The following is a 13,722-nucleotide window of genomic DNA, read 5'->3' as shown; positions in this document are numbered from 1 at the left end:
GTGCCGGATTAACCGGGCCCGCATATTTAACCATCACTGCCTGAGCGTAATTTTTTGAATGAAACTTGGGTGGAGTGAATTTACTTGATGTCATAAATACGTGAAACGTTACAACTTTTCCAAAACAAAGACAATCCATGACAGACACTAGGTAACCGACTATTTCCGATATAGATAGCGAGCTCTTTTGAAGAAGTTACTACGGGTGCCGCGTTTGCTTAATCCCGCGCTGACTCGAGTTACAAAATATATATAGGTGGTGGTCTTTTGTTTGCTTAAGACCTAGCCAAGCGGAACAAGTACTCGCTCTTCTCAGAAAAACCATTCATTTTGAATGTTTGGTCGACCAACCCACTGCTCATTACGAGCGTTACTGTCCAGACATCTCATTCTTGTTCGAAAGCATGTACTTTCGAATAGGAATTCATAAATTAATGCAGGAGCTCGACAATTTTGTCAAGCTCATCGCTTTTATTTACGATTGTTTTTATTTAAATCCGATATCTGTGCCTTAAATGAAGCGATGATAGATAAGATAAGCTATAAGTCTCACAAGCATTTACCGTAGTCCAGAGTCTCATCAACTGATCATGAACGTCGGTCTTGAGAGAATCGATAGATAATTTATTAAACTTCGAATCAAAATGGTCCATAACAGCGTTTGCTTATTATTGAGATGCAGCCTAATCCCAGGACTATTTTTCTTACCACGATTGCACGAGGGACATTTCCATTGAATTATTTATTAGTTTTTTTTAGCATTTTATTGACGTTTCCGTTTTTAATACTTCGGTGCAAGTTTTGCAATCCATAGTGGAATAAATACATTTTGTTGTTACCTACCTGTTTATGACAAGAATTAACTTGTTCTGTTATTTTATTCAGTGCAATAGTTCCCGTACTAAAGAGCTTCATTAAAATGTAGCCGTAGAAAGAGTTTTCACATTACCTGGATCAAAAAATAGATATAGTCTATTTGAATGGATATGGCTTTAGTGTATATTCTTGTTGTGTGCAATCTGGAGACCCTGTTTTGTAGTATAACCCAAATTTTCAGTTATACCTAGTGAACGTATATAAAACATGTAAGCATTTCTGACGCTTTAAAACTAACCGGATACCGGCACGCGGATCAGTTCGGTTAGGCGCATAGTCCTAGTCGGAAGGGATTTTAAAAACAGATTATACAAGGATTTAAAATGCATGCACGTGTTATAAGGTGGTGAAATCATACGGATCGTCTTTTCAAGGGAAGTTGAATCATTAAACACGTATAACTGGACCAATTACTTAAAATAACAATACTTACTTTTTGTTATAAATCTAAAAAAGTCTATTTAGTTACAATCAGATTTGATATTTGTTTTGCCTTTTTGTGGGATGGAAGTGGGCAGTTTGTTTTTCGGTAATACCTATTCACTTTTTTCAACTCTTCCTCTCATTTAACGTTATTTTTAGATTTCTACAAGACCTCGGCCGCGGCGGTCAGATCCTTTAAGGCGGGGTCCACATACATAACGAACGACGGCGAAAGCTTTGGAACGATAGAGAGTATGCGTGACGAGGAGAGTGAGACCTTTAGCTAGCTTTCGTTCTCTATGTGAACAAGGCCTTACAAAATTGAACATGCTCAACATGAATATATTGCATAGTCTGCACTTTACAAAAAGACCGCCATGTGTGTCAGTGTTCAATGTTAATAGAAAACTCAATGTATATTAATAAAATGTTTTATTTATAAAATAATGTATAGAAATAGTTCACATAATAATGAAGTATCCAAAAATATAACACTATTAATTATTGCATATTGATAAAATGACACTATCTATTTGCTAACAAAAGAAAATTAATTATAATACTTATTATTTTACCGAATATTATTATATTTTATGAAAGTTACAATGAGTTATGTGATAATAACGTTTTAGATATACTTACAAATAAAATGTCAAAAGTAATTGGTTCACAAAGAGTAGGAACAGAAAAAATGCAATAATTGAGCATTATATGTTATGTTGCCCTGCTTAGCCTATGAAAATACATTTAAACTAAACAACTTCGATCACTCGTAGCACCATTATTTTACCAACAATTCTAAACTCTCAACAATGGCTATTTTTATATTATATATTATGATACAGAAAATAGTATCCACCAAAATAGCACAGTTTGATTTGGCCTATTATATTTTTTAATGGGACGGTTGCAGGCAGTGGTATTTCATATAGAGTATGACAAGTCTTACAATTTCAACCATTTCCTTACGGGTAAGTATATATTTTTATTTACAAAGCTAATACATAATTATTAAAGTATTAAATTGTGGTGGGTTTCAATTATAACTTATTTATTAAATTTTTACGACATTATTTACATTTTTTTTTTTTTATGTAATTATTTTGTGCGTTTCCTGTCAGTTCATTTTTACCTAAGATATTTATATTGGTCACAATTTTAAGTGAAACTACAAAGCTAGTAATCGAATACAGCAGTGCGAGTTGTCTTATTATAACATTTTTATTAATCATTTTTCAATAGTGAGCAATATAACTATTTATGACATTTATCACAATAAAATATATTAATAGAATAAAATTATCTATGAGAGAAAATAAATGCCGCATCCTTGAGCACCTTACCTCGTTGTTACTAATTATCACTTTTAAAAATTATAATTGTTCTAAAATATAAAAGTATACTAGACATTTTTTAAACTATCCTCTGAAAACAGAGGTGTATAGATGAAATAAAATACTACCGACTAATGTTCGAATCAACTGATGAGATTACGTATAAAAAGGACTTAATAACTTTATTAAACTTATTTTATTTATTTATTTATTAACACGGCTTTACACACGATTTATCGGTGTGGGAAACGAAACTAGTCTCTACCCACACCGATAAATCGTGAGTAAAGCCGTATGAATATATAAGTTAACAATGTCTCACGGAAGTGTTAATATTTTAAACTTATTCTACTGTAGTTGCTATTTAGTAGGCGGTTTATGCTACCATTTGATCGAATAGTCGAGATCAACTTGTACCTAGATAAAATAAAATGTAAAATTCATCTATTAATCTTGGTCTATACTTCGAGCTCAGAGATAATCATAGTTATCACAAGACAGTAGAGTAAAAACTAAAATAATCTTAATACTGTGCGGTACACAAAATCAGATACCAATTAGACTTTCCCATATATTCGCAGACTGAACTGTGTGCTAAAAGTGAATAATATGTTGTCAAACTCTATAAGTTGACACATAGCAAAAAACGAAACAATGATTTGTTATAATTCAATATTTTTGCCATCATTCAATATCAATAATAAGCTGGAAGAGTTTAATAGAAGAATTTTTAGAAAATTAGAATTATCAAGAACCCTGAAAAAAAGGGTCATTCTTGATAACCCGAATAAACTCAGGTTGAGATCTATAGAGCGTACTAAGCAATTTGTTTCCGAAGCGGTAGTAGTATCTAGTCGTTATTAGAAATTACATCAAAAAGAATTATAAAGGAATCAATTTTGAGAAAATAAATGCCTTTCATGCCTTTTCTCAGACTTTACTTACGTAAATCAATCATCTTTCGTTTTTATAGTCTTTTGACAGCTGAAGTTATACTGAGCTTGAGCTAAGACACTCAGCTAAGTTCTAAGTAAGTAAAGTCTGATCAAAGTATAAGTACACTCTCAGCCTTAATTACAGTGGATCTAGATGAGCGTTTTTCATGATAACACGTGCCACTCACACATATCACCGCACCAATCATCATAAAATTATATTATCTGTAAACAGAATAGTATTTTTGAAGAAAAATTACTTCGTGCAGTCCAACAGTATAGTTATATCATTGGTTCTGGAAGATACTGCGGTTCGTAAAGGCGGCAGGGCTTGACCATGAGCTATAAGTATGAGTGGCGAACACAATAGTTTAATTCTGGACGCGGTGTTACTAGGCATCATTAGGACTAGACAAATAGCCACCATCTTCAAATAATAATACATATCATTAAAGGATTTTTACATTTTCCAAAGAGACGCTCGAACTTTGACAGAGTAAAGTGGTTTTGGTTAACCAAGATGACCGCTATATTAGTTTGTTGTTGTTGGATTTGTTCAGAGACAAAATTGCCCGAATTGGAGCAATGAAAATGCACGGGCCTTACTTTGTCAAGCGGTATCATCGCCACTATTCCTTTGAAACTACGCTTCCTGTCAATGGCTCTAATTAAAGAAAAAATTAATATATAATCACGGAAGCAGTCCAAGGTTCTGTTCTGGTTTTTGTGGTATCTATTTTGAATACTGCACAGTCTTAAAAGTTCCGTTGGTCTTCTCTACGATGACTATGTTTGAACTCGGCCGAATTTAAAACTAGATTTAGAATTCAACAGTTAGTTTTCATGAGCGACATGATATGGGCGTGCCCTGGATGGTCGACGGTTACAAAGCACGAAAACTGATCGTCGTGACAGATCTTCTTAGCGTACATACCAGACAGTTTTATACAGGCAAGTATCTCCTTACGTTTTGAGCCTTCTTTGCAACTGGAATTAAAATGATAATTTATCTTAAAATGAAACATTATCACAGTGTAGGATTTTTTATGGAATAGGATGACAAACCGGTCATCATCTGATGGTAAGTGATCACTGCTGTCCATCATCATCATCAGCCGGAAAACGTACACTGCTGTACAAAGGCCTCCCCCAAAAACTTCCACGACGATCGGTCCTGCGCTGCCCTCATCCAACGTATTCCGGCGATCTTGACCAGATCGTCGGTCCATCTTGTGGGGTGCCTGCCAACACTGCGTCTTCCGGTACGTGGTCGCCATTCGAGACTTTACTGCCCCAACGGCCATCTGTCCGTCGAACTATGTGACTTGCCCACTGCCACTTCAGTTTCGCAATCGTTTGGACTATGTCGGTTACTTTGGTTCTCCTACGGATCTCCTTATTTCTAATTCGATCTCGAAGGGAAACTCCGAGCATAGCCCTCTCCATTGCCCTCTGAGCGACCATGAGCTATCTCATAAGGCCCATAGTTAGCGACCACTTCTGTGTACCGTAAGTCATCACTGGCAACACTGCTGTCCATGCTCGTAACAGATTACAAAACGACATAAGATACACCACAAAAACCCCGATCACACCACACTATACTACACAAACTACATCGTTATATTTGGCACACATTTATATATTTTGAAATTAAAAAGCGTATTGGTACCAATACCTACTCTACGTGTACTCTACGTCAGGACCTAGCGCTCTGTGAACGGCTGGATCACTTGGCGTTGCGTAGGGACGTCGCTTCACTGTGTGTCTTCTACCGCATTTATCACGAGTGTTCCGAAGAGCTGTTCAACCTGATTCCTGCCGCCGAATTTCACCTTCGCACGACACGCCACAAGTTACGACATCATCCCCACCATCTGGATGTGTGGCGGTCCTCCACATGCGGTTTTCAAGAAGCTTTCTTCCTCGTACTACGAAGCTGCGGAATGAGCTTCCTTGTGCGGTGTTTCCGGGACGCTACGACATGGGTACCTTCAAGAAAAGCGCGTACACTTTCCTTAAAGGCCGGCAACGCTCTTGTGATTCCTCTGGTGTTGCAAGAGAGTGTGACCCGTACTCTCGTTTGTCCTCCTATTCCATAAATAAATAAAAAAGTGCTTTTTTTATGAAAATAAGGAACGAGACGAGCAGGACGTTCAGCTGATGGTAATTGATATGCCCTGCCCATAACAATGCAGTGCCGCTCAGGATTCTTAAAAAACCCAAAAACTGAGCGGCACTACAAATGCGCTCGTCACCTTGAGACGTAAGATGTTAAGTCTCATTTGCATAGTAATTTAACTAGCTACGGCGCCCTTCAGACCGAAACACAGTAATGTTTACACATCACATTACTGCTTCACGGCAGAAGTAGGCGCCGTTGTGTTGTTTCATCACAGACATCAACGTCAGCTACAACCGGTACCTTTGTTGATGATATCTTAGTTTCCCATAGCGAAATATTAATTAAATTAGGCGTTATTTTGCGGAAATCCATAATTATTCAAATGTAACGAAAATTCTTGAGTGTTACGACGTTTTAATTTGTCAACATCTCCTGCAGATGCCTCATGTAGAGGCGAGACACAAATTAGTTAGATACATATCTTAGCGGAATTAACACATAACGTTTGGATCGGATTGTGGCTTCGGAAATACTACAAAGAGGCCTAAATACCTAGAAAAAAGCAAATAATACAGTAAATTTATAATTTAAATGAAGTGGATGTGACAAAAAAACATTCCGCGCATGACAATAGAAACAATGATTTGGATAATCATTGTCGATGAATGTCTCAAACTAGGAAGTAGATTGTATTATAAATATAGATAAAAAAAATATTTTAAAATACTAAGTTTATGATTTCTAACGGATAAAATAAATAAACATTGAGAGAACTACGGTGGCATAAGTGGCCTGATTTATAGATAGATTTTTCTCATCACGCGATAAGATAGGGACGGGCCGACATCTTAGTGACGTCAGCTCCAGGCATATAGTTATAAAACCACCAATCAAAAGTACCGTTTGCAAACCGACGTCACGCACACGTTAATATGACCAGGTTTCGTCCAAACGACGATATCAGCTGAATCAAATAGAGAAATGCCCTCACGTCTTTTTCCTCCAGTTACTCTTCCACTGGTAGTGCGGCGTCAGCAAGCTGGAGCTGAAGAAAAAGTTGGTGCTGTCCACGTTTAGGTCGCCGGAGATTTCGCTGCGGGGCTCCAGTGGGCTGGCTATCGGAGTCACCACGTTCCATCCAGTTCTGCAACTCAGCAAATTATATGAAGATATTTTTTGATTTGATTAACACATATTCACTTACTTATAATGGTCTAAAAAAGGACGTAAATGCGTGTAATTAAAACTACATTATAACATTAGTCACTTTGTAAAATGAATACTATTACCCAACCGCGAAAATCTAGAGATCAAAATTAACAAATGACTTGACAATTATGATTTACAAATCTGAGTGGAGCGACCGCGAAGCATTTACATCGTTACAGAATCAAAATGCACTACAACACGAATATGTTGCATTCGCTGGGCGAATTTTAAAAGGAAGGAACGTTGGAATTTGAAAAATAGGTAGCCATAAACCACCTAGGATAAATTTCACAGCGAATGGTAGTAGTTTCATGTCGATACGATCAGTGGTTTAGGCGTGATTGATCTTCAAACAAAGACCATTTTCATTATATATATATAGATTATTGAAGTAAAAAATCGTAAATGTTTACCATTTTACTGAAAACAGATGAAAATTTAGACCAGCAATTACAATTCCACCCCGAATAAATTTATATCAATAATTTTATTTCATTTAATTGGAGGTTAAGGCCTTTATGAGTTGTGAAATGAAACAAACTATTATGACGACCGCTCAAACCCGGCGCGCAATGTTAACTGTCTTTATTAATCATAAAATTAAACGGGCCTCCGTACCATACCCGCACACATAAGAAGTGCAGTGTGTCCGCATGCAACACACATACATAATGCAAACTTAGTAAATTATCAATTAGAATGTGTACCTACAAATTAAAGTATGGGATTGAATCTCTACTATTTATTAGATATTACCTCCTTTTACTCAAATGATTATTGTTTGTTTTAATAATAACATGCGAGCGAATTTGTACGAATAGAAACTCCACTATGATGGGATGATGCCGTTGTACGAGTCTGCTCGGATTTTCTATTGAGGACGACAAACAAGTATAATACGGTTAAGCTTCATAACCGTATCACCATACTCTCTCGTTCACACGAGAGAGAAATCACAAGAGCTCCCCTTTTTTAATGAAAATTAGGGACGAGACGAGCAGGGCGCTTAGCTTATGGTAATTGATACGCCCCCCCCCCCCCCACTGAAAAGCAGTGTCGCTCAGGATTCTTGAAAAACCCAAAAAGTCTGAACGGCACTACAATTGAGACATAAAATGTTAAGTCTCATTTGCCCAGTAATTTCACTAGCACTGCTAATTGCACGGCGCCCTTCAGACCGAAACACAGTAATATTTCGGCTTCCTGTGCAAAGGAGCCTCCCACTGGTTATCTCTCTCCCTTATAAAAGTTAAACTTTGTTATGTGGTTATCAAATTGAGGTCACCGTGGTAAGTTATGCAAGTCAACTGTGCGCCTACGATGCTTTTCAAAATGGCTTCGGTACTCCCAGACAGTGAGAACCCCGCTTAAGGTCTTAACATAATTTGCTCACATCGTAACACAACACAAAGCGATCTTAGGTGTGAGGGCACATAAAATTATGTCTTTCCGTCACCATCTCCCATAAATAATTACCTCCAATAACTCCTGTTCGGTCTCATTCGTATGATATATGTGATGTTCCACCACACTATTTCCGCAGCCATAGTGACCAGTACCAATGGGGCCTGTTCATCATCATCGAGGGTAGGACTTGCGTGAGAGGGAGACGCGCTGGATCTGAACAACTTCTCAGGGCTGGGGGAGAACCCACACCACTGGACCTTGCTCTTGTGGTGTTTTAGCAGACGAAGCTGGCGTTTGTTCGGTACATTCCAGACCTGAGTGATATGAAAAATGCAATAACATTGAATTAAGCTGTTTCAACTGATTCCTGCCGCCGAATTCCACATCTCATACCCACCATCTGGATATGTGGCGTTCCTCCACAATGCGGGTTTTCAAGGAACTTTCTTCCACGTGCATCAAAGCTGTGGAATGAGCTTCCTTGTGCGGTGTTATGACCGGGACGATACGACATGGGTGCCTTCAAATAAAAGCGTGTACAACTTCCTTAAAGGCCGGCAACGCTCCTGTGATACCTCTGGTATTGCAAGAGCATGTGGGCGTCGGTGATCACTTAGCACCAGATGACCCGTACGCTCGTTTGATCTCCTTTTCCATAAAAAAAATCAGCTAAAATATAAAATTTGTGAATATTCTGTTAGCAATTCTGTATGATCCGTAAAAACATTTTCAATTAAGTTATTGGCTTACTCTTAGCTCCGTTATTAATTCTGTTGATCTGCGGAAAAATAGTAGTAGTGGTAAGCATCTTATCTTTTTTAATACCTAACTAAACGTTAACGAGGATTAAACATTCTTTATGTCAATCAATAACCTACGTCTTATCCAATCAGTAAGTGTTCAACTCAACTAATTACATCATATTTCATATTAATTTCGAGATTCACATACTGTAGCCTCGACGTGATGTTTGCACCTAAAGACTCTTAGATTTGAGAATGCTACTTTATTGATCCAATGAAAATTATTATATACTTCTTGGTTAAAGTCTACTGAATTTACTCAAACACTATATACCATCTAGTCACAGTATATATATCAGCGAAAGCAGTATGTAAACTACGTACAAACGCTAGATATAACGCACGCACACAAAAGCAGGTGTCATGCATCTCTCAACATGCGCAGGGCTCGCGCGACTAACAGCACTGTGAATGTCCGCTTATTGGCCTTGGTGAGACCTGCGTCTGTGTGCGTGCGTCGTTTCGGAGATTTGTGCGTAGATTCTTTACTGCTTTTGCGTATACAAATGATTTAAGTTTTCTTTAGTATTAATTCCGCCAATATTTGTTTTTAAAACAATTCGACACGTGTTTCGCCTCTACACGAAGCATCCTCAGGACGTATTGTCTCGCCAAAATCTGGCACGAGACCGCCAATATTTGTTTTTTTAAAAACAAATATTGGCAGAATTAATACTAAAGAAAACTTAAATCATTTGTATAATTATGGATTTCCGCAAAGTAACGCCTAATTCAATAAATTACTTTTCCGTATACAATACTGTGACCCAGTCATGGTCATATCCCATTTTCCCAGCAATAGACACACCCGTATACCACTCGAGAAAAGAGCTCGTCAATAACTCACAGCCACATCTCCCGAGTCCAGACCCATAGCCAGTATGTTTCCGTCGCTGGTCAGCGCGCACGATATGATCCTGTTGTTCAATTTGCTCTCTTGTATCGTGCTAAGCGATACTCCGCCGCGTTTCTTCAATTCTAACGTCTGAAAATATATTTATTTATGCGTGTTAGTGACAGTTTCACTGTATGTTTTACCCATACACTTACTTGTATTGTATATATACAAGAGCATAGATAAATAAATCGTGCGCAAGAAATTAACATCTCTAACAGAGTTGCCGTAAGGTAGAAAAGGTAAACAAATATATTAATACTGTAAACAATTTTGTTTACAAGTCTATTCTATTCTTTATTTTGTAGCTTTTGTGGAAAGCTCACAATGAATGAGCCAATATCAGGTTGAGGAACGTTATTATTACCAAGTAATGATTAATGGTGTTATGTGATTAACGGTTTTGAAGAGCATTCTAGGCACGAAGTTCGGCTGATGGTAATTGATACGCCCTGCCCATTACAATGCAGTGCCACTCAGGATTCATGAAAAACCCATAAATTCTGAACGGCATTACAATTGCGCTCGTCACTTTGAGACATAAGATGTTAAGTCTCATTTGGCCAGTAATTTCACTAGCAACGGCGCCCTTCAGGCCGAAACACAGAAATGTTTACACATTACTACTTCACGGCAGACATAGGCGCCGATGTGGTACCCATAATTTGGACTTTTAACGGTAATGATCAGTGTTTATATACAACAGTTTTATAATTTCACTTTAAATAGTCGTAAACTGTCCATCACGCTTGTCATTAGCCCCTAGTAGTTTAAATACTACTACTACACTAGCCAACGCACACATTGTCAAATCAAATTTGGCCATGCATTATCGGACTGTCAAGTCGTGTATTCGCTTAGCATATTCAAAAATATCAATAAAAAGTCTATGGTTGTATTCATCCGCACAGTATTGCTACCAGTAAGTCTGAAAAATAACGTTGAACATTCAAAATGGACCTGGAAAAAGTCTAATTTCTTATAAGCGCTCTCATTGTCACCTCAAAGACGTCCACTGCTGGACAAAGACCTCCCCCAAAGATTTCCACGACGATCGATCCTGCGCTGTCCTCATCCAACGTATTCCAGCGATCTTGACCAGATCATCGGTCCATCTTATGGGCGGCCTACCAACACTGCGTCTTCCGGTACATGGTCGCCATTCGAGAACTTTACTGTCACAACGGCCATCTGTCCGTCGAACTATGTGCCCTGCCCACTGCTACTTCAGTTTCGCAATCATTTGGACTATATCGGTAACTTTGGTTCTCCTACGGATCTCCTCATTTCTGAGACGATCTCGCAGGGAAACTCCGATCATAGCCCCATACTAAGCAACCGCATCTGCGTAAGTCATCACTGGCAACACACACTGGTCACATCAGGATGATACTCGGTTATGTCACATATTCCCATAAAGAAAGCCAAGAGTGATATCTCACCTGAAAGGCCATGTTGTGGTCATCACAAATGACTAGAATATTCTTCTGGAACGCAGAACACTTTATATACACGTCTGTCTGCCGACCATTCAACACACTGGACAGTTTCAACTCGCAATCCCACAGCTTGATAGTAGCATTAGTCTCTATAGCAACTAGGCCTATCTCCTGGACCCAGTAGCAGGCAACCAGGTTGCTTGGCCTGCACAGACGTTCCCGAGTGTCCCCGTTGGAGAACAAACGTGATGTAACACTCAGTTCACTGCTCGAATTTGACAGTTGATCACTTTGATGTTTCTTTTTGACACCTGGAAAAAAAATCATATAAATGTTATTTTTATGGAATGTAACTAGTAACCACCGCCCATTTTCTTTGGCAGCACCAGATCAATCTCTAAAATACGTATTGGTACAGCGGTATCGGTTAAGCAGTAGCCGGTGTACGTGAAATTATATACATGATCTTAATATATGGAACCAACTAAACAGTACCTACATGAGCAATTTTTTCGCAAATGATTGTTTTGTTGTATTTCGATTATATTAGACGTTCGCACATGAAAAATTGACTTGTATTGAAGTTAACTTAGCATAATTATATAATCATAACGCGCCTATCGAAGTACAACTTAAATAAATTTATTTCATCTATGTTTTATACAACGAATACGAAATGTAGTAGCATAATACACTAGAGGGTTCGAGAACATTCTTAAGACGTCCGTCTATATAATGTGTACGATGAGTGATTATTAATAATTCGGAAGCGAAATACAGCGATACGTAACGAAATACCACTTAAAGGACAATTATAATGGAACTACTAAATGCTTGCTTTGGCTTTTATGAGTATAATAATTCGGACTAGTTTAATTATTGTTTTGATTGGCCGTAATTCCAGAAAAGCATTCCAAACCACAATCATATCGAAATGGAGTAAAGAACACAAAACTGGTCACGTTATTCATATTAACAGACTGACAAAAAATGGCAGGCCTACTGTCACTTTTTAAATGACATCATGACTTATTAGCTTCATATAGCTCACCTGTATGGAATACACTAATACTTATTAAACTTTAAACACGAATTCCTTAAAATGTGATGTTTGTGGCTTGAAACGTTTTTCAGGACCTACGTTCAATTAATTATTGTTAATAAGTCCTGTTTTAGATAATTAGTTCCCTAATTAATTAGTTTATGGAAAGAAACACCGGTAGTACAAAGACATCTAAAAGAATATTTTGGATTAATTTAATAACTTGACGATCATGAATCTACGGCTGTAGTCCATAGAGCGTATTAAGGCTTTGCTCAGAATTTACACAGCAACTAAGTGGTGAGTGTAGCTTAGCCTAACCTTTGATATCGTTTTTATAGTAATTTTACAGCTGTGGGAGGCTCCCTTGCACATGATGGCGGCTAGTTAACGGCGCCTTTTTATACCGCAATAATGTGTAAGCATTATTGTGTGTCGGTCTGAAGGGCGATATATATATAGATACTATTAGCTGAATTCCTGCTCGTGTCGTCCCAATGCAGTGCCGCTCAGGATTCTTGACAAACCCAAAAATTCTGAGCGGCACTACAATTGCGCTCGTCACCTTGAGACATAATTTGTAAAGTCTCACTTTCCCAGTAATTAAGGTTAAGCTAAGACAGCTTAATGTAAAAGTCAAGTTCACGTTTTATCATACGCAGCTTAGTTTTACTTAAGTAAAGTCTAGGCAAAGTCTTAGTATACTCCACAGATCTCAGGCTTAGAGCTTGCGCATGTAATAATAAATGAAACTTACCTTGCAAGTCATTGAGTATCTCCTGCGAACCCAGATTACAATTGCCCCGCTGTAACATCTCACTCTTCCAACCCTCGTCGCCCATCTTATAAGCCATCAGACACCTATTCTTTCCTGCCACTATCAACAGGTTGGTGTTCACAAAGTTCAAGTACTGCACTGGACTGTACACATCCATTATGTCCAGGGTTTCCTTGGTGCACATGGAGTACTTCCTCACAACGCCCGAGTACAGACCGAATACGATATGTTGGTTGCACGGCGATATCTTTATAGCTGTTATTTGTTCGTCCACATCTGTTGAGATTTCTGTTAGTAGTTTTTTTCCACGCATCACCTGAAGTAAAATGTTTACAAGAGGATAATAAGAATAAACGAAAGAAATTATACATTATGATTATATTATATTATGATTCCGTGTCTTATGAGTCCGAGTTTCAAACTTATCGCCTTAAGAGTGTTGACATCGCGACATTG

General features: G+C 37.9%; 1 protein-coding gene across 2 annotated transcripts in view; it reads right to left on the bottom strand.

The window, feature by feature from the left end:
- Positions 1-1,714: 1,714 nt before the first annotated feature.
- LOC126972045 (apoptotic protease-activating factor 1-like) overlaps positions 1,715-13,722 on the bottom strand; it is a 42,505-nt gene continuing 30,497 nt past the window's right edge. For both annotated transcript variants that reach the window (XM_050818617.1, XM_050818618.1), the window contains exons 15-20: positions 13,246-13,582; positions 11,450-11,757; positions 9,960-10,097; positions 8,379-8,623; positions 6,685-6,837; positions 1,715-4,555 (exon numbers count right to left, since the gene is read on the bottom strand). In XM_050818617.1, coding sequence (XP_050674574.1) covers positions 4,396-4,555; positions 6,685-6,837; positions 8,379-8,623; positions 9,960-10,097; positions 11,450-11,757; positions 13,246-13,582 — 1,341 coding nt within the window. In that variant the 3' untranslated portion in view covers positions 1,715-4,395. The remainder of the gene's footprint in view (positions 4,556-6,684; positions 6,838-8,378; positions 8,624-9,959; positions 10,098-11,449; positions 11,758-13,245; positions 13,583-13,722) is intronic.

This window comes from Leptidea sinapis, chromosome 25 (assembly GCF_905404315.1).
Source record: "Leptidea sinapis chromosome 25, ilLepSina1.1, whole genome shotgun sequence".
Classification (NCBI taxonomy): Eukaryota; Metazoa; Arthropoda; class Insecta; order Lepidoptera; family Pieridae; genus Leptidea; species Leptidea sinapis.
This window is presented reverse-complemented; position numbering and strand designations above follow the sequence as displayed.